The 25751-nt window shown below is 43.1% G+C and overlaps 1 protein-coding gene across 1 annotated transcript in view; it reads left to right on the top strand.

Annotated features, from left to right (window-relative positions):
* Positions 1 to 3124: 3124 nt before the first annotated feature.
* LRRK1 (leucine-rich repeat kinase 1) overlaps positions 3125 to 25751 on the top strand; it is a 77772-nt gene continuing 55145 nt past the window's right edge. The window contains exons 1-4 of the mRNA XM_009886969.1: positions 3125 to 3191; positions 21454 to 21617; positions 22493 to 22664; positions 25010 to 25189. Of these exons, the coding sequence (XP_009885271.1) occupies positions 3125 to 3191; positions 21454 to 21617; positions 22493 to 22664; positions 25010 to 25189 (583 nt within the window). The remainder of the gene's footprint in view (positions 3192 to 21453; positions 21618 to 22492; positions 22665 to 25009; positions 25190 to 25751) is intronic.

Genomic DNA, 25751 nt, shown 5'->3' with positions numbered 1-25751 from the left:
CCCCCTGCCTTCTGCAAGGGCAGGCGGATAAACCCGCAGCACACTTCCACCCCGATGGTGTGGCGGGCCTCTCTAGACCCGTGGTGATACCCATCACAGCGCCCGGCCCCAGATGGGCTTCTCAGAAACAGCAGGTGGTTCGCGCAAAGGATTGAAGGGTTGGGGTTTTTTTCAGGTTTCTGGTGAATCGGGAAGCGACCTCGGGCAAACCGTGGCGTTTCTGGGTGTCTTGCTGCACTTAGGCACGATGCAGGGGGTGAGGCCGAACGGGCTGGTGGGGCAGAGAGGAGGTGCTCGGGATGGTACGGGCACGGTCGGATGCGCTGGGACACTGCATGGAAGCTGGCAGTGGCAGGTCTCAGGAGAGGAACTGGGAATGTGTGAAATGGGATGTAAATCAGCATTAGGTGTATTCTTCACGGTCCTCCTCCTTCTGAATGAGATTCTGCAGAGCCCATAGGATCCCTCTCCCTAAATTAAAACATGGTGTTTGCACATGTTACAGTTGAGTGCATCTTACTTAAGGTAAAAGCACTGTAGGGGTGGTTTTATTATATACACAAAGGTCCTACAATGTGGAAATACTGCTTACATGAATGCTGTGTGGCAGTAACACACATGGCTATAGCTTTTAGTGTCCTTCTTGCAGTTATAGGGAACTGATTATCAAATCCACGCTATTGTTTTTTCCTGAAAGTTTTTTCCATTTACTATTATAAGGAAGTTTCAGCCTGGGGACTAAGCTGGGTAGAAACCTAAAAATCGTGAGTGAGTGGGATGGTTTTCAAGCCTCCGTGGTTCATACTGACCCCTGTTTAGTGTTTCTTGTACAGCTGCTGTGAGTGCACATGGTGTGTCCCCATCAAACAGCAAGGAAATGCCTCAGAAACCAGCATCTGCTAGAAAGAGCTGTTCTGTTGGTCTTTGCATGGGGAATTGTTTGTTCTTACTGTAGCTGCACAGTGCGTTTATAGCAAGGGTGCAGGGGAGGCAGCTGCTGGAAGCATCACATCCTGTCCATTTTCAGAGTTAACAACCTGGACAGCTTTTGGGAGGAGCGAGAGCCTCTCTGGCACCTCTGCCTGGGGCATTACACCCGTGGCACGACACAGATGTGGGGTCCTGGCGCAGCAGCCATGCCTGCCAGCGTGGTCGAGGCAAGCTCAGCCTAGGAGCCAAGCTGACTCTGGTGGGAACTTGGCATGTTCCAGGGCAGAATCCGGTCCTCCCCCAACATGGCCCAATTCACCAGTTTGTGTACTGGATCTGGCCTTAGGGACCACTTCCATCTCAGCCTCCTGCAGCAGCCCATGGCTTCTCCTTCTGTGGGTGAAAGCTGCCAAATTCAGCCTCTTAGATGTGCCCAACTGCTGCTGCATTGGGTGTGAGAGCTCCCAGGGCCTGACCTGGGAGACGAGCTGCTGCTGCAGTCTGTGATGGGAGGGAGGGATGGATGGATGGATGCTCAGCAGTTCAGGCATCTGCGTCCATCTGGAGCTGTAGCCATCCTGCTGCAAAGGAGGTTTTTAGTTATGGTGGGGTGTGTGTGTGTGAAAGTGCTTGCCTATAGCGCGGCCCAGGTCTCTCAGGGCGTATTACTATGTGTCGTATCGCACCCAAATCATTTTTCCCACCTCTGAAAAACACCAAAGAACCAAACCGCAGTCTGTGGCAGCACCTAACACCCAGATTGCAGGACGCAGGGGCGTGTGCAGCGCTTGGGGTGTGAGTTTTGGTTCCTGCTGCCAGACAGCACAAAGTAAGAGTCATCAGAAGCTGAGTTTTGCTGTAAGTGCGTCTAAAACTCAAACATTTGCTTAGAAATAACTGATGTAGCATGCAGTGATTTTTAACATTGTCGGCTGGTGATTAAAACCTTATGTAATGAGGGAGGAACAAAAAGCTTCCTGGAGAGTGGTGGTGGATTGTTGTGTTTTCATACTCTCCTTGGCCTTTGATCCCAACTCAGGAAGCCAACTCTGCTGAGGGAGAGGTAGCAATATTCTTGGGTCTTGCTGGCCAAAGGGGGAGGTGGGTTACATGCCTTGCCAAATTAGAGCCTCTGGTCAAAACCTCAGCATCATGCACCAGTAAAACTAACAAGAGTCAAAGATGAGGGGCATCACGTTACATCTGAGAGGTGTTCACTGATTGAAACTGAAAGCAGCAAATGAAGGAGTGCTGATGCTGGTTTGGCACACCCCACAAATTCACCTGTAGTTTTAACCCCTGTGGAAGATGCATTAAAAGGGAGAAAATTACAGGTGTGCAGCTCTGAAGAGGTAAGGAGTTGGAAATGCCCTGGGAGACTGAACTGTGCAGTTTTCTGCTGGCTGTTGTGCAAGACACTTCAGAAGAAGTCAACCCTTAAGAGCTCCTAAGGGCCTGATCTGCCCCCCCAAACACGTTTGAAGAAGCCTGCCCGCTTGCAGGGTGGTAGAGTTCTCTAAAAGGACCGGGCAAAGGGGAAAGGAGCTGGTGTGTTTTTCTTAGCCCTATTTTCTACAGAGGATTGTCTCAGTAACCACATCAGTATTTTTCAGTTTCTCACAGTGGAGGCTTACAAGAGCCACAGTCTTCTTTGTGGATGGGAAAGGTTTTGAGGTTGCATTTAGGATTTTTCCAGCTGCGTTGCATGGTTTCAATGCTCTGCCTTTACACTAGTTTGTGGAGAATCTGAAACTGCAGCTGTGACCCCTGCTCACCCCCCACACCCTCTGCCCAAAGACTGAGCAGCTTTGGTGGAGAAAAATTGGGAACATTATCTTTTCTATAGTGGAGACATTGTTAGTCTCCTCTGTCAATTCACGTTATGCTCTTAACAAAGCTATTATGAAAATAATTGTGTTTATAGGATGATGAGTGCAATTTTGCGAAGTAATACTTAAACAACTGTGTTAGAGTGCAGAGGAATAAGCATCTTGCAATTTCTGTAGTAGAACGATTAATTTGGTTTACTATTTATTTTTAAACAGGGTAAATGATGGTTCTTCGGGATGGTGCTTACTAGCAGTCTCTCTGCTACTGCATTCACTTGACAGAGATCATTCAGCTTTGACAACACTATTCAATTATAAGTGCTGCAGAAAGTTTGCTTGTGGGATCTTCACAACTGCAACCCAGAATGTACTGGTGTGTGGGAACTGAGGAATCCGCTATTTGCAGAGAGAGCAACATGGATCCACAAAATGGTAAATAGGACGATTTCTTTTCTTTCCTGTTCAGATTGGGAGTGACAGGTTTTAAGAGAACTCAGTTGGCAGCTGCCACTGAGTTTCAACGAAATTTAAATATATGAAAGATCTTTCAGTGATTTGAGCCCTAATCTTTGAAAATCTACAGTAGAGAACAAGGAATTTTACTTGCAAGGAGAACGATGTTGAACTACTCAGGTGATAAGAATAGCATTCCTCTGAAGACCAATTTTCTTCAAAGGCCTATGGAATTAGTCAATATATGTATCATGTCTCACCAGTTCCTAAATATGTTTTACAAGATCTGTGCTTTTTCAGCGTGTGAATGCAAATATGTTCCCAGGCGCTGATGCAGTGTGTATTCAGGGTATGAAAGCTGCTAAAATCAGAGCATCGTTTCTCAGGCTGAACAGATACTAACCTGCTCCAGTTTTACTGTCAGCTTTGATTTAGTGGCTTGCAGTGATTTATTGTTGGGCTAGATTAGGAGGTCTGCATTTATATAATGTAATAAATCCATAGGTGAAAATTTCTCTTTCAGAAGGGACATATGCTTCAGGTTGCTTCTTGTTAATTTTTTTTCTGAACAGCCACTTTATTTTTGGATGATTTTTATCGCTGAAACCCTCAGCTCCTAGGCATTGCTGCATTTCTCCGAATCAAAACCCAGTTATGTTTCTGCATCAAGAAATAGCCTTCTGGTTATTGTGTAACGGTATTCCCCCCCTTGCAACAAGCAGTTCATTAGGAGGCAGCATCTGCGTTTTAAGTGTGGGATGAAGGTGTGTTTGACGCTTTGTAGTGAGTAAGCAGGCTTCAGTGGAAGCTAATGTTTTTGCAGCCTTATTTTGGATTTTATCAGCAACTATGAAGCAAAACCTGATACTTTATTCAGAGACCGCCTTGTCTTGTTTGAAGACGTTTCTCACCAGCGTCACAGGGAGCTCTGGGAACTCTTTCCTTTCTCCGTATGTATTTTGCTTATTCTGTGTTACTGATTTTTCTGTTTGATTTTGCTTTTGTTAATTAGCATTGCACCTTTCTATAATAATCAGGAGTATTTGGTTATTGAATATTCTTAAAATTCTTAAATTCTATCTTCTGAGTTTCTGTCTGGAAGAAATTATCTCCACTTGAATACTAAGCTATAAACCATGAGAAGAATTTTAAACTGCGCTAATGGTTCTCAAGTGTTAAGAATTGCTAAATTTTTCTTCTGCCATAGTGATTTGACAAGTTTTTCTCACTGTTTAGAGATACAGTAAATAAACAAATTAGTTTATGAGTGAATAATGAAGTGAAAAGTTAAAAAGGTATATTTTCTACATTGTGAGTTCAGTTTTTCTTCTGATAACTTTATTACCTGTTTCTGTTATGTAAGTATATTTAATTAAACTGGTTAACTGGAAACATACAAATCTTACTAGTATAAGCCTTCTATACTTACCTGCCTGAGTTATTTTATTAGATAAACAGTGTTGGAAGACTGACAAGAGGGATCCTAGGAAAGCTTAAGATCCAGTACTGCCTTGGTGGATTTGCTCTTTATAAGCATACTGTACATGTTTAAACTAATTTTTATTTCGGGATTGTTTGACTCCTGCCAAGAATAATTGTCATTAGCTAGTTGGTCCACTCCCTAAGTTAGCTGGTCCTTGTTCTGCATTTGGATCCTGTTACACAGCTTGAATGCAGGAACGCGGTGACTCATTCAGCCTCCACGTTTAAACCTATTGTTTACACGCATTTATTAACAATCTAGATGCAGCCTCCTGTTTCCATTCAGTGGGAACCACTGGGAAGTGGAATGAGATCACAGATGATGTCTTTAATGCCGATGACCCCGTTAGTGCTCAAAAACCTTGTAGCCTTTTTGGGGGGGCGGCGGCAGGAAGGACAGGCATGTGGATGTGAGGGGTTTAACAAACAGCACTGTGGTGCTTGTGGCTCTGTGATGGGTCCGTTGGATCGGCGCAGCGTTACGGCTGGCACAGTGCTGGAGGCACCTTCCAGCAGGTACCGCGTGCACCCAGTGCCTTGGTCATCTGAGAGCCTTAAAATTTTTAGGGCTTACTTTTCCTGACAGCTCTACATTTGGCCAGGTCTTTATGTGGAGAATAGATTCACAACATCATTGACTCTACTTAGCAAATGTAACGTATGATGCAAGGGCTCACCTTACTGCTCGTCTCTTCTCTGCTATTCTTCTTGGCTGCGGCAGTGATCTTGCCTGTATCCCAGCAGGCTGCTCACGTATCCTGAGAGCGGGCAAGCTGTGTTTCAGAACTGGACCCTGTATACTCTCCAGGGATGGTGCTGTGCTTGACTTGATGATGCTGGCTGAGCACTCGCTGGTCCACAAAGAGGATTTGTCACTGGAGTACAGAATAATGCTCCATTTCGGGTGCAGTCAGCATCTCCCTTGCCACCTCAAATGCTGCTTCCCCTCTCCTAGACTTGTTCATCTTGTCCTAATTAAAAGAAAGCAAGCGAGCAGAGATATGGGGGCGGCTGCAGTCTCTTAGGAAGCACGGGGTTTGGGGTTTTTTTTAAACTTGGTTAAAGAGCTCTACATAATATAATGGAGATGATATAATATGAATCTTGTACAAATGCAATGGAAGCCCAAAGATATCACCGTATGAATGCGTAGAACAGAATAGAGGTTCATCTCTTTTCTACAGGCTGGTTGGTTTCTCTGAATCTTACGAAATTTTACAGCTAGGATTTACTTCTCATATGAGTTTATAGGAGGCAGTTCAGCAAAGATGTAGAAAAGCGATCATTGTCTTCTGAAACGTAAGGGTACTTTTGTTAAAGAGCTTTACGCTGTCTTATTGAGAGTTTTATTCAGTCACAGAGCATTCATATGCCACTTGTGTGTGTCTCAGAGGTGGAACTGGATTATCTTTCAAACACACCAGAGGGTGTCTCTTCTCCCCTGCTAAATCTAGAAATGAGCATTGAAAAGGGGTGTTATGTTGTAATGTATATAATATTACATAATTAGGGACGATGCCAATGATAGCTGTTTGAAATTTTATAGTAGCTTTACAGATATTAACTAAATGAACCTTCATAACTTCTTTTGAGGCAAATCTAGTGTAAGCTGGTGACTTTCAACTGCCCAGGGAAGCACAGATAGACGTGTGCAATATGCCTGGAAAAGACCCCTAAAGCGAGGCAGCAAACGAGTAACCAGAATATAATGACCAGAGCTGGCATTTGGAGTGGACCAGAGGCTTTCAAAGCTGTGCTTCAGAAGTGTCGTGGTGACCCTGCAGCCTCACAGGGCCTCTACATTTTATCAGAAAGAAGCTGCCCACGATGGTAGTGACCTTTGCAACCCTGTCTTGGCCGTGGCTCAGCTCGGTACTGACTCAGAGGGAAAGCCGCTGCCTGCTCCACCGCTTCCTGAATTGTAGAAAAGTCCCCTGTGCAAGTAAGAAGAGTTTAACTGGAATAGTTAAAGGGTCATTTTAAGAAGATGGACTGCTCAGGAGCTAGTGCAATTTTATATGGAAAGTTTCACAATGGATTGAATAGTGGCAGCTTGAGGTTAGCTAATAGCAAATGAAACAGATTATTCTCCTGGGACGTCGCTTTGTGCATCCAGCGCCGCTCCCCTGTTTGCATGAGGGCAGGACATTTGCAAATTTGGCTGAGGTCTTCATTGTAGGACGTCAGTTTGAGGAGGTGATGGGACTGTAGGTGGAGGGATGGAAACTTTCACAGACTTTGCCCTTGCTCTACGTTTTGTACTTAACACGGTAACTGGAACTTTCCAGGCTGTCAGTCTAGCAGTGTGAAATCCACTTACAAAATAAGTCTGTAGGAAGAACCTGACTTCTTTACAGCAATAAAAGCAGGCAGAGCTTACTGGCTCCTGTGTGTGCATGTACATGGCCTCCAGATGAGATCTTTGCTGTTATTTCCTCATAGTTCTGCACAGTTGATTTGGTTGCCTTAAATGTGAAGGGCAGGAATTTGCATTTGGTAGTGTGGATGTCTTTGCTTATAAATCTAAATACAATTATAAATAGGAGGAAGAGAAAATCAGTGTTGACAGCACCAGTGATATCACTTTGTTCCTCATGAAATCACTGTGTAAACCTTAAAATCTTTACATCAGCTGTGACCTAGGGCCAGCAGCTAGGTCTTGGGGCACGTTGACTTAGCCACATCTGTGGCACAGTGTGCTGTATAAGAGGGAAAAAGTACTCGCACCCTCTGTCCTGCCTTTTCCATTCCATACAGAGCACTAGAGACCTGCAAAGTGTGTTGGTTGCTTGAAGTTCTGTATAATCAGACTAAATGAGCCTTGAAGGTTTTCTGGTTTTCTTCCTGCTTATTAAGCTGCGAGTTGAGTCCAAACAGCAAACTGAAAGTATTCCTACCGGGAAAAAAAAATAAAAAAAGTCAAAAAAACCCACATGTATCTTATGTGAGTTAGTCTTACTGCATAATATCTTGCAGAAAGAGAAGTAGGAAATGCTATGCAGGAATAGGAAGTACGCTAGTGAAGCAGTAATAGGCTTGTATTTTTAAACATATTTAAATACACACTTCATACAGAAGTGGTGCAATCTCACATGGGGCTAAAAGCTAATGGCGGAAGGCTGGTCTGCAGCAGAAAATGCATGTGGTTAAGCCTGCTCCCCTGTGCAGACTGTAGCAGAGCCGTGTATTGCGCCGTCTGGCTGAACTGAGCCTGGATTTCCAAAATGGACGATGAATGCTGGGGCGTTTACAATTGGGTGCCTAATTTAAGATACTCTGAACTGATTTTCAGAGTCTAGATACTAAGCACTGTTCTTCAGACATACCCTTAGAAGATGTCCCTTGTATTTTGAAACAGAGGCATCTGGAAAAGCCGTTTGCCTTTGAAAACATCTTCTTGTGCACGTGGAAGGTGGGAGTTTGGCTTGTGGGTGCTGTGTCCCTCCGGAATCAAGGAGATATAAAGGAACACTTAGGTCTTAGTAGTCGCAGGAACAGCTTTTTCCCGATAAAGACCATCAAAGCCAGCCTGCTTTTGAAGTTGAGGGGAGTAGCAAGGAGGGCAGAGCTACTGGGAGTGCCAGCAGTGCAGGGCAGACCTTGGGGAGCTCATTGAGCAGAGTCCAACCTGAAAGCCAGTTTGTTTTACAGACAGTAGTAAAACATTCATCTTTATCACAGCTGTATCTGGCGTTATCTGCTGCTATACAGCTTTATTTTTGCACATTTCAGTTAAAATGTGTTTGTGCTGTATTACATTAAAATGTAACTTATGGCATCTCTGTCAAGAAGCCTGGAAACAAACAAAGATAAGGTGATAAGGTAGTAAAGAAAATCCTTTGCCCTTAGAACCTGTACACAGAGGCTCCTTAACGATGTTATTAATGTGTGATTATAAGGTGGCTTTCAGGTGGGGGTTGACACTGTGGTCATAGAACTGTTGTCCTCTGTTTCAGTGGGTAAAAGCAATTGATAGTGTTCACACCAACTCGGTCTTTACCAGGTCTGTAATCGATATATTGTTTTGGCAGTGATGTTGCAGGCGATTTCAAACTTGCATTAAAGAAAGTGCTATGAATTTTTTTTTTTTTTATCCTCTCCAAAGCCTATGGGGGCCTTATCCAAAACCCATTAAAGTCTTTGCACTGACATAACAGGCTTGGGATCAAATCTTCAGGGATTCTTACAGCATTAAGTCTGCGGTTTGTTTGTTTTTCATTTCTCTGATCGATAAAGGGGCTGCCAGGGCTCTGCTTGGCAGAAAGCAGCAAACTGGGAGGAAGTGTTTGCATTGCAGATGAGGGATGGATTTTATACCATTCAGCTCCCAGTCTGCTGTATAGATGAAGTCTGTCCCTTAATAGGTTCCATTTCAGATTTTACTTCAAGTTAGGCTGATATTTAATTCCTTTCCTTAATCCAAGTCTGTGCTCATTAGTGGGTCAGCAGTTGCTTATTTGCATGATTATGTATCACCACAGCGGCAGCCCTTTTATGTAAGCTGCTGATAGTTTCACAACAAAAGTGTGTTGATGCTTTGAATTTGTGACTTGCTCTTGCTTAGTGGGAGGACTTATAAAAGAAGTCTTTAAGTATTAGGGAAGGCCCTCAACCTTCAAAAAGCCCTCCTGCAGTCAGGGGCTCTGGGGATCAGTAGTTTCTGGTTACAAACTGCCCTTAAAACATGTACAGCTGCACGCAGGCACTCGGTGAGTCTGATCGTGAATCTGAAATGAAGTCAGCAAGGACATATTCAGACCATGTTAAAATATGTCAGTTGAAAAAGTTTCCCATTGAACAGTAGCAAAGTTGAAGTAGTAAAATCTCGGGGGTTATGCTGCAGTTTTTGCAAGTACTCGGTCCCTCCCAGCAGGATAATTAGCCACTCTGTGCGTGTTGGAAGAGAGGGTGAAAAACAGTGACGTCTTTGGATTTTTTGCAGGGTCATGTGTACCTGCTGGTGAAGGTGCCTTCCCTAGCCTGAGCTCTCCTGGCACAGGTGGTGAGACGTGTTGCTCTGAACTGGAGCTCCACAGAGCAGTGGGAAATCTGGTGCAGGTCCTCTCTTTTTTGGCTCGCCCTTTCCCATTGGGGAGGGTGGCAGATCTGTGGTGAGCTTTGGGAACTTCTCAGCCGCAAAGACAAGCCCCTTGTTGTGTCACCCAAGGGTGAGGGAAAGGGTCAGTCTGCTACAGGAAGGACGGGAGGAAGGTGAAGGGTGAAAGGAGCAGGGACCTGGGGTTGGAAGCTGGAGGAGCAGCTTAATTTTGTTTCTAAAAGTCAATATGCAGCTCCCAAATGTAAAGGTTGGCATTTTGGATACTGCTGGGGAAAGCTCAGTCCCGGGCAGTCCACTACTTCTTTTCTGTGCATAGTTGAAAAATCATGGAAAAATAACGAACCAAAGCAGTGATTCAAACAAGAAGTCTGGATAAATTTAGCTCAAATATTCTTGGTATGTTTGTGGTCGCTGTGGAAATTACATCACTGCTTGTTTTAATGATCAGAATATTGCTTGGAAAACTGGCGTGGCTACCCAAGCAGAGCTCAAAATGAAATCTTTTAAAAGCATGTATGTCTTTGAAATTGCTTCACCTGCAGTTAGTCGGGTTTGAGGTTATTTGTTTTATTCCCATCTTGGTTAAGGAGTATTTTGACTAGAGGTTATTGCTGCTTAATTGAAAAGCCACAAGGTTTAGAGCTGATGATACACTGTGCAGTGTGATTATCTACTTCACATAAAAATTATGTCTGGGGAGTAAGATTCAAAAAGAGTGCTGGTAATTGCTGAAGACAAGACCTCCTCCTCCTCCAGAATCTGCCTGCATGTCTGTCTTGCACATCAAAGAGCCTTTGAAAATGCTTTTATTTTTGCATCAAACAGGAACATTTCTTTTTTTTTTTTTTTTTGTAACACTAATGGACAAGTTCCCTTTTCAGATCTCAAATGTAGCCTGAAAAACAAAAAAGTTCAGCTCCTTAAGTGGGCTTGTAGTCATAGTCACAGTTCTCCAATGTTTTGGACCTTGGACCTTTCACATGATGGCAGGACGGGAATAAAAGCTATCAAATCACAGTCATTTGCATGGATTGGACTGGGTTTGCACATGCAATGGATCAGAGTTCATCATAGGATGGTGGGAAGGGGATGAAACGTGCCTTGCTTAATTTTGCCTTCTCTACCTTGGAGCAACCATCTAAAAATGCTGTGGGCTGCAGCAGGTTCACAGCATGTACCTTCATTTGAACATAGCATCCTCCCAGGTAGAGTCCTCGTCCTCCCTCCACTGAAATGGATGCTGTTATTCCCAGACATCAGGAAGACAAAAGGGAAATATCTCCCCATTCCCCCTGTCTGCAAATGCAGCCACTTCTGCTGCTTGTCACAAGAGAGGGAAGGTTTTATTTATTTTTTTTGGTAGCCCCCATTAAAGCTTTGGCAGCACATCGCTATGCAGCCTGATTCAGGACTGACACTGTCTTGGCTAACAGCAGAGGTCTTTTCATCAGGCTTTCTCTTCTGCTTCAGACACAGCTGTTAAGGTAATTTTCCCTCTGAGATATTCTGCCATGGAAACCTGCATCTCGGAGGGTCTGTTCCTACTCGCGTGGAAGCTGGCGGAGGTGCTCACCTTGAGTTCAACAGAAGCTGGAGTGGAGCCTCACCTTCTCCACTGTTTTGGGTTTTTTTTCTTTTTCAGACTATCACATTCATCTCTTTCTTCTGATGCTCTTCCCAGCTCTGTGCTTCTCTTGCCTCTGCTGTTGCCAGACTGTCTGTTCAACTCTCTTGATGTCAACCATATCTGGTATCTTAATTGCATTTTCTTTTCTTCTGCATATAGCTGTCAGTGTCCTGGTGTCACACTCCTAAACCTTATGCAAGGCCTGTTTTGAGTGAGTTGACTTCCCTGTTGCATCTGCTTTTTCTAGAAGACTGTTTCAAAGCCTCATTTCTCCAATATTTTAGATTTCCTTCTAATTGGCAGCCAAAATCTGTTCATACCCTGTACATAAATAGCTCTTTTCCTTCCCTGGTGTCTCCCTCTGGGTGTATTTATAGACAGCACTCCCCATCCAGCCTTCATTTTTCCAGGCTCAACAAGCCAAGCTCTCTTCATCTGTCGACTTGTCATTAGACTGTCCGTTTTTTCTATTTGTCTTCTCCATCTCTTCCAGATTGCCTTAATCTTACTTCAACATGATAAACTGGAGTTGCGCAAGGTATTTTACATACCTTTTTAATGTTGCTTTCCGTTTTTAGCTCCTCTCTGGCCAGCCTTTGTAAAATCTTCGTGTGTCGAGGTTCTGTAAGAGACCTGCTGTGCTCCTTGGGGAAGGGAGGAGGGACGCTGGTGGCAGCGCAAGTGACAGCAGCTACCCAGGACCCCTGCCATGTGATGGAGGGGTGGAGAACTGGGCTTGCTGCTGTGGCCCAAGGGGACCTGATGGAGCAGCTGTGAGCTTCATCCTACCACTTTCATCAGCTTTCTGTGCGAGCCCCACAGGGCCTTGTCTTTCCCAGTAGCATCCATGGAGTTTCATGGGGCTGGAGAGAGAGATGTCAGCTGCTTCTGTGCTATTATTTTTGACCAGCAGTTGGGTTAGAGTGTCATAAATGGGTTTTCCATTTAGGAGGGTGTTTACATGTGTTATTAAAGTGAAACATAAGCTTAGGAGTTGCTTTTCTCAATTCAGACAAGCTGTAGAATCATTCCATGTGTCTTTGGTGGAGCCAGTAGAGGACTCGAACTCAGGAGGGACCTGGGCAGAGACCTTGGGCCCATCTTCCACTCACACACGCACCAGGGGTCCTTCCCTGAACTCTTCCAGATGTATCCTGTCACAGCTGGGACTAAAAGCTTTTGCTTCTGTCTAAAGCTACCTTTAAGTATATGTCTAAGGGGGACATAGCAGAAGAGGGCTAGCCATGACTTCGTACTTCCCCAATGTGAATAATTAATTACTTGGTTTTTTTAGAAGAATGTTGAGTAAATTATTTCTTTGAAACAGATAGAGAACATTGATGCTTGGAATTCTTTCCCTTCTGATGAAAGCTTGAACGTTAGGGAAAAGGAAAAGTTTCAAAAGAAACAAAAGTTAGCCATGAAATTCTATTTTATGAAGTTTCAAATTAAATCCAATCTTGGTTTGGTTTCATGGCTATAATATTTGATTCGGTTGGACAGGAATGGTCTCACTAGAGACACCTTTCATCATTTCATAATCCTCTCTTTCCAGCCATGCCTGGAAATGAACGCAAAGAAAATCCAAAAACATAGTCATACTTCTGCATGCTTGACGTATATCTTTCAATTTAAAATTTGGAAAGCAAGAGTGGCATAGCTGGCCTTTCATGCAAAAACATATTTCTGAATGATTCAAGCTGTAGGTTTGGAACCAAATCACTGAGGCCAAAAGACAAAAATAGAAACTTTCACTTAGAGCTGAGTCATTTGTATTTTCAATACAGCAATTGGCTCTCTGGCCATTTGGAGCTCTTTTGGTTCCCTCAATCTCTTCCCCTTGGGGGTGGAAATTAACATCATCAGTGTTCTCTGTGGTCTTTGCTGATGCTTTGCCACCCTGAAGAGGGCATTACGGGAGGGATACGGGGCATACCCCCTTCACTGCGAGAGCCAGCCTTTGCCCTGTGCTTGCCGGAGGTCATCCCTGTCCCATTCCTTCCCTGCCCAAAGGCTAGTAGTGTGTCTACCAGGGACGATGGTGCCTTCATGAGACAATCTGACCACTGAGAATTGTGTTGTGGCCACTGATGCGCTGAGCGTTCCTACAGATCAAAAGAGATGAACATGTGCACGTGAAGCTGCTTAGGCCTGACATTTGTACTCAGGGGAGAGGGCAACACCGTCACTGTCATTGACAGTGGCCCAGTTCGCCGTGCTGGTAAGCTGGGGATGGCAGGGTTAGCGAGGGGCCGCCTGCTTGTGTTCAGTACCTGGCCACTTGGTGAAAAGTTGGAAGGAGAAGAGAGAGGAAGAGACAGCAGCCCCGCGTTTGCTGTCGGCTCCTGCCATTCCTTCAGGATGTGGAGGTTGTCTATTGCAGCTAAGAAAGCTTTATAAACAGAGAGGGTGAAACTAGATGTGGGGTGTGGAGCAATGGGAGTCTTGCGTGCTGGTATGCATGGCCGGATGGGGATTTGTGTAGGGTTTATCAGTACACGCAAGGCTGGCAGCCGTCCCCAGCACCCAGCTGAGAGGAAGGGGTGCCCGGTCACAGTGCCGATGAGCTGCCTCCGCTCTGACTCTGCAGTGAGGATCGCGGTCCTGCTGCCTCTCTTCCACCACGCATAGCCCAGGGCAGTGGAAGTGGTGTGTGCACTTTTAAAACAGCCTGTGGGGAGCGTTGTGTCTAAGGTAGAGCTGTCCTTCTGCAGAGCACAAGAGAAGAGGCACGTCCCAGGCCATCCTGTGTAGTAGCCCTTTTTCCTTTTCCCTGGACAGCTGCAGGTATTACTAGTGATCCTGAAGCTACCCTGCGCTTTCCGACGTGATTTTCCTGCTGGTATGGTGGGTTTGCTCTGATGGTCGTATTCCAGTGTGTATTTCTTTGTGCGCTCTCTAAGCTCATTGCCTTATAACGGCTTTGTGTAGCCTCTTCTGTACTTCAGTAAAATAGGAATAACCAGCTCAGATCTGGTAGAGCTTTTCAGCTCCAGCTTCATGCTGTCTCTGACAGACAGACAGACAGATTCACACAGCCATTCAGGCATCTATGATACTGCCCACTAAAGACTGCTCAGTCTCAGTGTCACTAGTATTTGAGCCTTTTCTGTCCCCTCTTCTCCCGTTATCCTGGATGATGGAGAAATGATTGTGTAAGCTAAAGCTTTTGAAGGCGTCTGTTTTTTGTAAGTCAGTTCTGGAGCCCCTTAAAAAGGCACGAGTCCAGAGCATTTTTCCATCCGGCGCTTAATATCTTCCTTTCAGGTTTGCATTAGCAAATGTTTTTTCCTTTCAGGTTAAGAGTGTTTCTAAATAGAAAATTTCCAATGGCTCTGGTGATAATTGGTCGCTTTGCATTGCTGTACCTAAAATTGTCAGCATGCCCTTTACAAGATCCTGTATGCTTGCTGGAAAATGTTTAATGCAGATCAGCACTTTGCATGCGTGGTACTGGCATGTAAACAATTTAAAAATAATTCCAGATTATGCAATAATAGTGAAAAAGATCCCTTCAGTACTGGGTTTTTGTCTTTGAAGCATTCTTTTGTGTTTCAGATCTGGTCTTTCGTAGGGTTGTAAGTTTCCTTTTGGGGCAGAGAGCATTGATTATAAGCTATGTTGTAGATGCGGGTTTCTTTTGTACTCAATACATCATCTTTTCCACTGCCTTGGCAGGCAGATCTTAGTGTAGAGCCACTCCTTTAATTAGCTGAAATAATGGACGTTTGGGTGAAATGGAACCACAAAAAATAGGCAGAAAAAGTGTGTGGAGGGTTCCCTCTCTGTCCTGAGAAGCTGCACGTCTTGCACATTGTGAAGAGGTATTAATCAGGGTCAGAAGACATTCTGGCATGGTCTTTCCAGTGGGGATGCTGGATTTCCCAGATAAACCATCCTGTTATCTCTCAATTGGATTTACCATAATTTTCTCTCCGTACCTCCTTACGAGGGATTGATAAGTGGTTCTGACCATTTTTGAATCCTGCTGGGGACGTTTTATAGCAGAATTGATTGGGCCATATGTATTTCACCTAAATCGGAGAGGAAGGTGAAATAGATCATAGGGTTCTTGCTGCAGGACCCTCCTTTATATGGAGCAGCTTCCCTCCTGGGAACAGGCCTTGGTCCATGACTGTATCTTTTAAGAAATGAATAACTGAAATAAATGAATGAAACCTTTTAACTTTTTTAAACAACAGCTGAAACCCTGTTTTGAAGTGTCAATTAGAGAAGGAAGACGAAAGGTATCTTTATTTCATAAAGTGTTTTTACTAACTTGGGCTGATTTAATTTTTTAAATTTTTTGTTAAAGAACCCAGGGTTTTGTTTGTTCTTCCTGGTTTGGGGTGGGAATTATTTTTCAGTATCTCAAAGATTTCCAGAGTATTGAAAAATTCTTCTTGCCCATCTAAGTGGAAAGCGCAATGTAGGACAGATCCGTCATCCTTTGAAATCACTGGAGGCTCCCTGTTGGCTGTTGTTCGGTTTATTAGTCTGAAGCTTTTCAAAGCAACAGAAGATTCGTGAGTCTGTTACAAAGACTCAGAAATAACATGGCTTTCCATTAATTTTGCAAACCAGCCTGCCAAGGCTTCTGTAGAGTAGTATTGAAAAATGTTCAGCGACACTTGTGAGTTTTTAAGAGTTTGGGAGGGTTGGCTTTAAATATTCAGTACATCTTAAACATCACCGCTGTCCCATTTTTTTATTTGCTCGGTGGCAGCGCTCAGAAGTCAAAATGTCAAAAGATTAAGCTGGCAAAGGTTAGCTGTAGCCATCTGGTGCTGTTGAGGAATTAATGTCTGAGCTCAGCCCGGAGAGGTGGCCTCCCTGCCCACCCCCGTCACCAGATCCCCTCTGAAACAGAGGCTTGGATTTCACTTTAATGGGACATGGAGGTGAAAATAACTAAGGCTAAAATGTAGGAGTTAATTCAGACAACGAAACAGCCAGCAAGCCAAAAGATGTTACATCCAGTGGACGCTGTAAGAGCTGCTTGTGCTGAAGCAGAGGTGGGTGGCTAGCAGTCCAAGGAATTAATAGCTTAACAGAGCATCGCTGAATGGGATGCTGTGTTAAAGTCATCTTGATTTGTTCCCGTCTCTGGAGATACCTGCACACATTATGATAAGGTCAGTAGCAGTTTTAAAGTTCTATTATTGTTGTTATTCTGTTTTGGAGTAAGTTAGCTTCCCACCCTATTTTATCCTGTGTTAAGCGTCTCATTTATATCTTTCTCTGATAAAGAGAAATATCCTAGTTAGTTGCCAAAGAACTCCTACCTTATCAAAGGGACTAATATAGCACTTACAAACTCTGTGAGGTTATGTGTCAGAAACAGGAATGCAGTGATTTGGGATATTAAGATAATAATGTATACAGTGTGCTCTTTTGTTATGCAGCCATTTGCTGATTCACAGCATTGACCTGCAAACCCCCAGCTTTTTACTGAAAATGCCATAGTATCAATTTAGAAATTTTAGATTTTTTTTTTACCTGCCCCAATTACAAGGCCTGAGACTGTGTATAACTATGTATATCTCTGAAATTCTCATGCTACCCTTTATTATTAATAAGACCTATTTTTGTTTTGTTTCTCTGAGCTGGAATAGCAGTCAGTTGCACTTCAAAATTGATACTACTGTAACCTTTGAATGGCAATAAAATAACACTGCTTTTTTTATTGATGACTGCTGTTTCCATTGGAATATTTTTTTAGAGAAAATTAGTCTTTCCCTTAGCTTTTGTAAAAGTCTGTTACTGCAAAGCCAAGCTTAAAGGCTACTTCTGAAGTATAAATCATTGAAATCAAGAGTGGGAAATATTTCCAAAGTTAGTTACTTTGATACACGCTGTTAAGTGGCATGAAGAATAGATGAAGGATGTGTTTTTAACATTGGCAAATGCCTCCTGTTTTCCCCTTACGAACAGCATTTGGTTTGCTTACAGTCATTAGAAAGGAAGCAAAGAAAAGAAGCTGTGGGTCTACAGAGAAATTAAATAAAAACAATGCAGAGATGATCTGAATGATAGGGAGTAAACCCCATGACCTTATTTTCATTGACGTTCAGCTGTGTTCGAGAAATGAACCCACACCATGCCACCTCAGTTCAAATAGGCTTCATTTATCTGCTTTCCTGCTTTTTAAAACGGGTGCTGATTTGGGGCAATGGTTTTAGAGGAACCTGTGCGAACACAGGAACTCTGTCCCAGATCTGTGTGCAATAAAGCAAAACCGAAAGGAAATCAGAACAGGTGTGTGTAAAAGCTTCTGGAGTTTCTAGTAACACTTTATTACAGGAATATCCAAGAAGTAATGATTGAATATCATAACTTATTATGCTGTATTGCACATAGTGATATGCATTATTGATCAGTGATGCAGACCCTGTTGTGCAAAGTGCAGGTGCCAGTTCCTAAATCCATGCAATCTAAGAATTAAAAGCACTTTGTTACATCCAGGCTCAGCACGTTGCATGATCAAGTCCAAAAATAGAGGTCCAGTATTATTCAACTTCAGTATTGCTCTTATATCTTGTTGTTCAAGTCTGTCTGCAAGTGAGGTGACCCTATTATGAAAGCCGCGAAGAGCTCAGGTAAAGAGCATGAGATTTGTAGGGTTAAAACCATAGGCAGAATTTCTTTGCATTTCAGCCCAGATTTTTGCTAAAAATGGCTGATGCACGTATTGGCAAAACTTTATTCCCAGCCTACATGAATGCCAGTACTGATGATAGTTCAGTCATGCATCTTGTAGAAATAAAACAGTCTTTAGTCAGTAGAATGTAATTTTCCTATTTTTTTTTCCCTACTGGTGAGTACAAATTAAGCTTATAAATCATGCTGCTTCTTATTTTCCATTTGTATTTCAGAAGTCAATATATCATTTCTTAAGTCACCAGGAAGTCATCTGTGACTTGAGTAATTTAGTTGGCGAGATGCTTAGCTTTGCAATGGATGGCTTCTGTGTTTTTGGGGAACTTAGGAATGGATGGCCCACCTTCTCTCATTTAACCTTTGAAAGCTCAAGTTAACTTTGACAGAATCGTGTGAGTACAACTGTTGGCTGAGGACAAGCTTTTTATCATCAGTGTATATCTCACCAGTTTTGCTCTTTTCAGGTTTGTAATTAGTTCAATTGCAAGGTCTTTTTTTGCTGAAGACCTTTGGCAGCTTTTTTCCTCAGGTCTTAGGCAGAAGGTCAATTTACTTGGCAGAATGCAATCACAGAAAGAAGTTTTGATGACAGTTACAGAAGAAATTTGAATGATGAGTAGCATTACCTTTCTGCCAAGAATATTTAAATATAAATATATTGGTTTCAAACAGTAGAATTGCCCAGATTTCTTACATTCAATTAAGTTTTTATTGACTTCTACGTGATGGATGTTCAAATGTTCAAAACTGGGCAGTTTTATTTAGATCAATAAAAAGTTATTTGCCTAAGACAAGACTAAGATTGAGTTTAGGGACTAAAATTAATATCCCAAAGTCTCTGATTAAACTACTAGATAATTCTGGGAGCATGTAAACTCCACGAAGCCAGCCATTTATGACATTCCCGTTCCTGGAGTGTCCAGAATTCTACACCTAACGTACATGAGCAGACCACAATGGTTGATGGCCAGCCCATGTTCTCCAAACAGCGGTGGTTGTAACTAAGCCATTACATTACAAAGGACTTAAGAAATTTTGAGGAGGGCAAAAATGTAAAAGGAAGCATGACACATTAGCTGAGTAGTTTCATGAAGTAGTTATTCGGTAAAACACAGAAGCGATCTTGGGATTAGGGTCTAGCTTGCAGAGTTCCTTCTTCCCTCAGTTACAACATTGTAGTCCTTCTTGTGCTTCCTGGCCACTGGATTTGGTAGTCCTCTCTGCACAGTGGGGCAGTTCCAATAGGAGAGGTAGAAAACGCTCCTGTAAGACCTCTGTTGTGCAGGATGCTTGAGAGGTTGGCTGCAGACCTCTCTAATAGATGAGGAAGTGACACTAGGATCTCCCAGATCCTGAATGAATCTCTGACCATGAGATACTCATACCTCTACCTTCCCTGGCCATGATTTAAGAAGAAGGAAAAATGGCCCTGCTCAATTCTTTGGCAGAAAGGATGTGTTTTTACATGCGGAATGGCTGCAGATGTGGGTCTTGAGTGATAGTCCCCCAAATCAGTATTGAGCCTGGAAGGAAGTAAAATTTGTCCCTCCTTTCAGCATTTTTTTAGGAACCAGATTAAAGTTGCTGTGCTCTGTCAGCCCTGATTTGCAGGGCTTCTTCCTCAGCTTTCCAGCTGTTTTGGATCTTGGATGTGAGGCATTTTTTCCTTCAAGGGGAATTCCAGTGCTTCTCTCCAGGTTCAGGATTTCATCACAGGGCGCCGAGCGTGGGGAGGCTGCATATTCCAGTAACTGCAGTGTTTGCTCGGATCCATACTTCATTTTACTTAGTCCAGTTCTGAGCTGTTGAGACTGGAGAACTATTTTGCTTTAAAGTTCTGTCTTCTATTACCCTTTAAACAGTTACTTGCCTAAGAATCATTGCATTTCCTACCTTTGGTGTCCATTACAAAGAGAATTAGATCATATGCAGTATTCTTGGAGATCCCTTACAGGTGGGTGGTCTGCTTTAAAAGACTGGACCATATGCTGGATGAATTTCTTTTCCCACATACCCACTAAAACTGCAGAATTATGAAGGCACTGCACCTATGAACATGAAGTCTGAGATACTGTTTATTATGCTGTAATTTAACACCATGTTCGTCTGCCTTGATTTCTGCTGCTTGTCCTTCACACGTTCTGCATCATCTGAGAGAGGTTATTGATGTGGGCTCATTTTTAATGGCACGAATCTCTGGAGCCGTCTCCGATGTCTGAGTGATTTGAGCTTCATTTAAATAATTGATGAGAAGTGTTAGTCAGAATCTATTGGTGATTCAGACTGCATTATTCAAAGATATTTACTGACAGTTATAGACTGATCCAAATTTACTTCTTTTTCCAGCCTTCATTAAACTGGGCCCTGCGTGACATATATGCCAGCTTAAAAAAAAACCAAAAAACAAACAAAAACCTTGTTAGCTATGTGAAAATCTGTGGGCTTAAGGGCTTTATTTAACCAGTTGCAAATAAATGATAATAATTAATGTTTTAGCAGGAATAAGTGAGTATGAAAATGGTCTCTTTTCAAGTGAAAAGTGCTTCTTTTCTCTGTTTAGGATGTTCAGGAGTGGACTTGAACATCTTAATTCAGTGACTTTCCTGCAGCTTTCCCTGTCCTGGTAGTTGGGGAGGGGGGGAGACTTCATGGCTGCCTCTTCATTAGCCACCCACCACAAGCATCTTCTGTAATGGTTTGCAGCTTTTAATCTTTGACATGTAAAAACTCTTCCGACTCCTAATGGTATTTAAAAAAAAAAAAAGTCTAGCCTAGGAGACTCTCCAAGATTGATCAGGATGACACTGGGTGTCTTGCAAAATCTGCTTTTACTCTGTTTTCCCAGAGTAAAAATATTCCCAATTTCTTTTCTTTCATGTTCATTGAGGTGCATGAAGCTGTGGTTCAAAGTGCTGGAGAAGTACAGTGGGGTTTTATTTGACTGTTGTCAGGAGGTGAATGAAGTGTGACTGAAACAAAGCTAAGAATACCGGAATGGCTTTGTGGGTCTTGCAGACACCTCGCCTCTTCAGAAGTACTGCAGGTGCCCGTCTCACGTAAGCCCTTCCCTTCCCTGGTTCCTGCAGCAGGAGGAAGAGTGTGGCAGGCTGTTGCAGAGCATATGTGTCTGTGTGTGTGTGAGCTTTCACACCGTCCTTTGGAAACCACCTCTGGTAGCAATTGGGGAACTCGCTGTCTCTTGTAGTTTCATGTCCCTGTTGGAAAGTACTTTACCATATTATCACTTTCTTTTATCAGGCAACCAAGTGTTGAGGGTTTTTCCTCTTTTTTTAATTGTGTGCAGTAAATAATTCACCCCCTTTTTTTGTTGCCAGGATGCATTGACATTGCAGCTGTGCATGATTAATAAACAGATACTTCTTCCTGACCCCTCTTTTCTGTTTTTGCTGCAGGAACTGTGGACATGGGTGGCAAACAGTCCACAGTCGGTGAAGTCTCCATAATTCAGACACCTGTGACAGAAAGCATTCAAGATGCTTACAAAGCTGGAGACACCAGTAAGGCCCAAGAGTTGATTAAGTTGTCATGTGAGGAGACTGCACTGCAAGTGGAAAAGGTAGGATTAGGTTACTATACTTCCTCAAATTTTATTGGAAAAGAAACCAAAATGCCAGGCTGCTGTCATCTGTCGGTTTTCGTGCAGAAAATCCATTCAGTTATGTATGTTACGCTGGTGCTGCAGGGTCTCAGACGTGGCTGGTTGTGTGGGGCACTCCAGGAACATATGCTCAGGGATAGTATGAACCCTTGAAAGCACTGGTCAGAAAGATGAGGCAGACCACAGCAGCGGCGTGTGTAGGAGCAGGAGGCTGGGCCAGGAGGGGTGTTTGTGCTGTGGTCACTAAAAGAGGGAAATAGATTTTTCTCCATAAAAAGGAAGCAGTTTATAGACTTAGAAAAAAAAATCAGTACAAAGATGGTTAATGGCCACCTGGGAAGATTTTGCTGCTTGTGTTTGGAACCATATCCTCTGCACCAGCTTCTACACTGCTCTGCCTTCAGAGCCCTCATTTTGAGCCTGCTCTTTGCACAGAGCTTATCTTAGTGTTTGGGGAGAGTACCTGCATGTCAATTCCAGGCATATTGGCCATCTCCAAAATAGGAAATACTACACCTCATAGCAGAGCTATGCAAATGCTTTTTCTGTTGGTCCATGAAAAATGAATTTACACTCACCATTCTGTGTCTTGGGTACTTTCGTAGTAAAGCCATACAAACAACTATAAATCAAAAAAACCCCAAATTAATATGATTAATATATCAACACCAACTATTATAATGGCTGCTAGCCTTTATGACATTCTCAGTTAACCACAGTGACAGTGAGTATGCATTTGCATGGGCAAAAATAAATACATAGCTCTAGACGTTCTCTCTTTCTCTGCCCGCTCCCTTTACAGAGAGTTTATTTTGCTGTATTTTCTTTACCAGTGTCAGCTTTTAGGTATTGCAGCAGCATATGGAGATCTACAGGCGGTGAGGTATTTACTGAAGGAAGCATTAGTGGTGTTACCAACAGAACCTAATGATGACAATGCAGCAGTGGTGGCTGCATATTTTGGACATAAGGACGTTGTGAAAGAGCTGCTGGATTCCTTGCATGGTAAGCCTATTGGGTTGCCTCTGCCTTGCCTTAAGCTCTTCAGTAGCTGTGTGCTGTAGCTTTAAGCGGGCGTTTATTTTTTTTTTTAATATCCCTTAAAAGGGGAGGGACTTAGTCATGGGAAAGTGCATGGAGGCATCTAATCTCTGCTGTGTTTGAATAAATCTTCCCCCGTGGGGGAAAACACATGCATAAAAATATTCCATGTTTGCAAATTGGAAGTGGAAGAAGATGCCATTTAGACAATTCATTCCCATCAGCCCTCACAGCTGGGTGACGTCCCAGACGCTACAGAGAAATTAGGGGATTTTCAGGAAACAGGATCATCCCACTCTGCTGATCCAGCAGACAGTGGTGCTGGGGGTGCGAGTGCAGCATGACTGTCTGGCGGGTAATAGTTTGGGTGCACAGCTGGCGACATGCTCTGTGCTCTCTTGCTGGCATTTTGCTTTGACTTTCAGGGGAATTCCTTCTTTGGAATCATCATTATATTTTAGTTATGTTTTACTTTTTAAATTATTTTACAACAGAATAGAGACATTTTTTGACCCAGACACATTTCTTAAGGCAGCCGTTGGGATGGGAGGAAGAGCATTACTCTGAGTTGGAACCAGGAACTGTGTTTGGGTGACCTGTTGCTCTCTTAGTGTGCTGCAGGCATGGCAGCCGCTTCTCACCCGGACCTTCTGCGGAGTAGGGTCCAGCAGTCCTGCACGGCAGCCGGAGTGAATCACTGTCTTGACCTCAGACACTGCAGTAACTGCAACAGCTACGCTAGGTCTCTGCAATATTTCACCTGAACATTGCTCTAGCTCCTCACTGGAGCTATATACTTGCCAGTGACCTGAAGGAGTACAGGAATAACCTGTTAGGAAACCTGCTTATTTGACGTTCTTAAACTCTAAAAGCACTAACAAGCAAAAGAAACTTGGGGGGTGCAATTAAACGTAGTATTTTTTTTCAGCCAGAAAGGAAGCTGACAATGCTGGTTTTATAACATACTAGCAAAAATTAAATTATAGTAATAGAATACTCTTAGTAATGAAAAGTGACTTAAGTAGTTTCTGGAAACTTAGCTCAGTTTAGAACCAACCAAATCAGGGATCAGGGGAGGTGCTCTGTACAAACAGCAGCTTTCAGGAGTTCTTATACAGGACTTTCCATTTGTTTCCCTGAGAAGTTACATAGAAACCGATCACAGGGCATAGGAATAAATTGCATGAATTTGCAATTTGGCTAATGCACTGCAGTGATTCTCTCTGGCTCAGTGTGAGCTTCTTGTGGCTTACAGCTGAAGCAGAGCCTGTTTTTTTGCAGCATGAGGGTGAGTGATATAGTCAAGTTGTTAATGCAAAGAGCGATGCAATTTCCACATGGAGAAGCTGCAAAAAAAAAAAAATTGACCTGTAAACTTGGGCTTGCAGACATTTTTGTAAGCATTTCAAAGGGGATGTGAATTTGTAAAGTAAATGGATGTGATACTGTGAGTCAGGGAAGATTTGAAGACTGCTTAGTGTTAGCAGAAATAATCCTGTCATGGGCATTTATTTACATGAGCAGAATTGTGCACACCAAGAGGAAAGCAGTGTTCTACAGGCAAAACGTTATTTCAGAAAAAAAAAAAAAAAGCAATTTGGAGATGTCTAAAACATTAGCAAATTCACACAGAACTCAGAACATGATGTTTTATTTTTAGCCTTAAAAGACATTTGTCTAACCATACTATGAATCGATAGTAAAGAATTCGCCCAAAATGAAATATCTCAAGGGGAAATGAAATTTTTTGTGGACGACTTTAGGTTGCAGTGAAAACAAACTAAACCAATTATTTTGTGTTGTCTGAAACATTTATTTTCGTTTTATTCATGCAGTAGCATGAAAAGTCAGCTGCTTTTCCCCATTCTTCATCGCCTCTCGCGAACTTGGAAGAAGCGGCCTATCTTGGATGTTTGGATCTAATGTCTGTTGGATCAGGCCTGTTGTCTCTGAATGCAAGGACAGTGTTTGTCATCCCTTGCCACCTCTGCTTGGGATTAGATGTTTGATTTTTCTGATGGTACCCTAGCAGGCATCCGTGGAACCTTCCACTGTTGCTAACTTATGCATGCTTAGATCGGAAACAGTCAAAAAAGTTCGCCCATTAGCTGTGTAGGTAATGAAAAACAGTTAAACAAAGCTGAGAACTTTGGGCCTGAGCAGCTTAGGGCTCTTCTGTAACACTTGCAGTGTAGTCTGCTCCTTTGTCCTCAGAGGCTTCGCCCTTTGCATAGCCATTATTTGTGGATGACTCTTGCACATCACAGCCCGGTGGCATCAGCGAAGTCAAATGCCATATCTTTTTGTAGGTCCTAGTACTTGCCAACAACTCCTGAACTGGATGCTGGCCATAGCCTGCCAGCAGGGACATTTGGACATAGTAAAACTCCTAATTCGTGCATACAGTGCTGACCCAGAGAGCTGTGCAGTCAGGAAGAATGAGTTTCCAGTTCTTATACGGTTACCCCTGTACGCTGCTATAAAGGCAGGTATGTATGTGCATGCTTTGAAACTTTGCCCCTTTTCTGCAATGTCTTTTAAAGAATGGGCTGAGTTGTTCCCATCTAGGAACGTGTCACTGTTGGACTGGATTGCCTGGAATTGTTCTGGATTTCCAGTGGAATAAATTAAAATAAAATTGGCTCTGAATCTTTTGACCTAGCCAAATTTAAATCAGGGCCTTCCTAAGTTATATTACTGTAAATGCTGAGAGGCTGAACCTTCCTTTTTAAACTCCTGGGGAAAAGACCCTTCAAGAATAGAAACCTTGCAAATAAAAGCATTATTGTTATGGACACTCTGGCACACATGCTTGATTTAGGCTGAATAATTTACACTTCAAAGCACAGCTGTGTGTATAGTTTAATGAGACCGGGGAAAAAAAGAGAAAAAAGAAAGAGCCTGGGCCTGTGCTTTTACATATTGTCTTTGCTATCTCAGTTTGACCAACCTAAATCCTGTCACTGGAGGAAACACTCTTTATACAGTTCAGTTCCCTTTTTGCACACCCCCATGGTTTTTTTCAGAAGTAGTTATTTCCCAGGATTTCTG

The sequence above is a fragment of the Charadrius vociferus genome, unplaced genomic scaffold (genome assembly GCF_000708025.1).
Source record: "Charadrius vociferus isolate BGI_N301 unplaced genomic scaffold, ASM70802v2 scaffold190, whole genome shotgun sequence".
Taxonomy (NCBI): domain Eukaryota; kingdom Metazoa; phylum Chordata; class Aves; order Charadriiformes; family Charadriidae; genus Charadrius; species Charadrius vociferus.
This window is presented reverse-complemented; position numbering and strand designations above follow the sequence as displayed.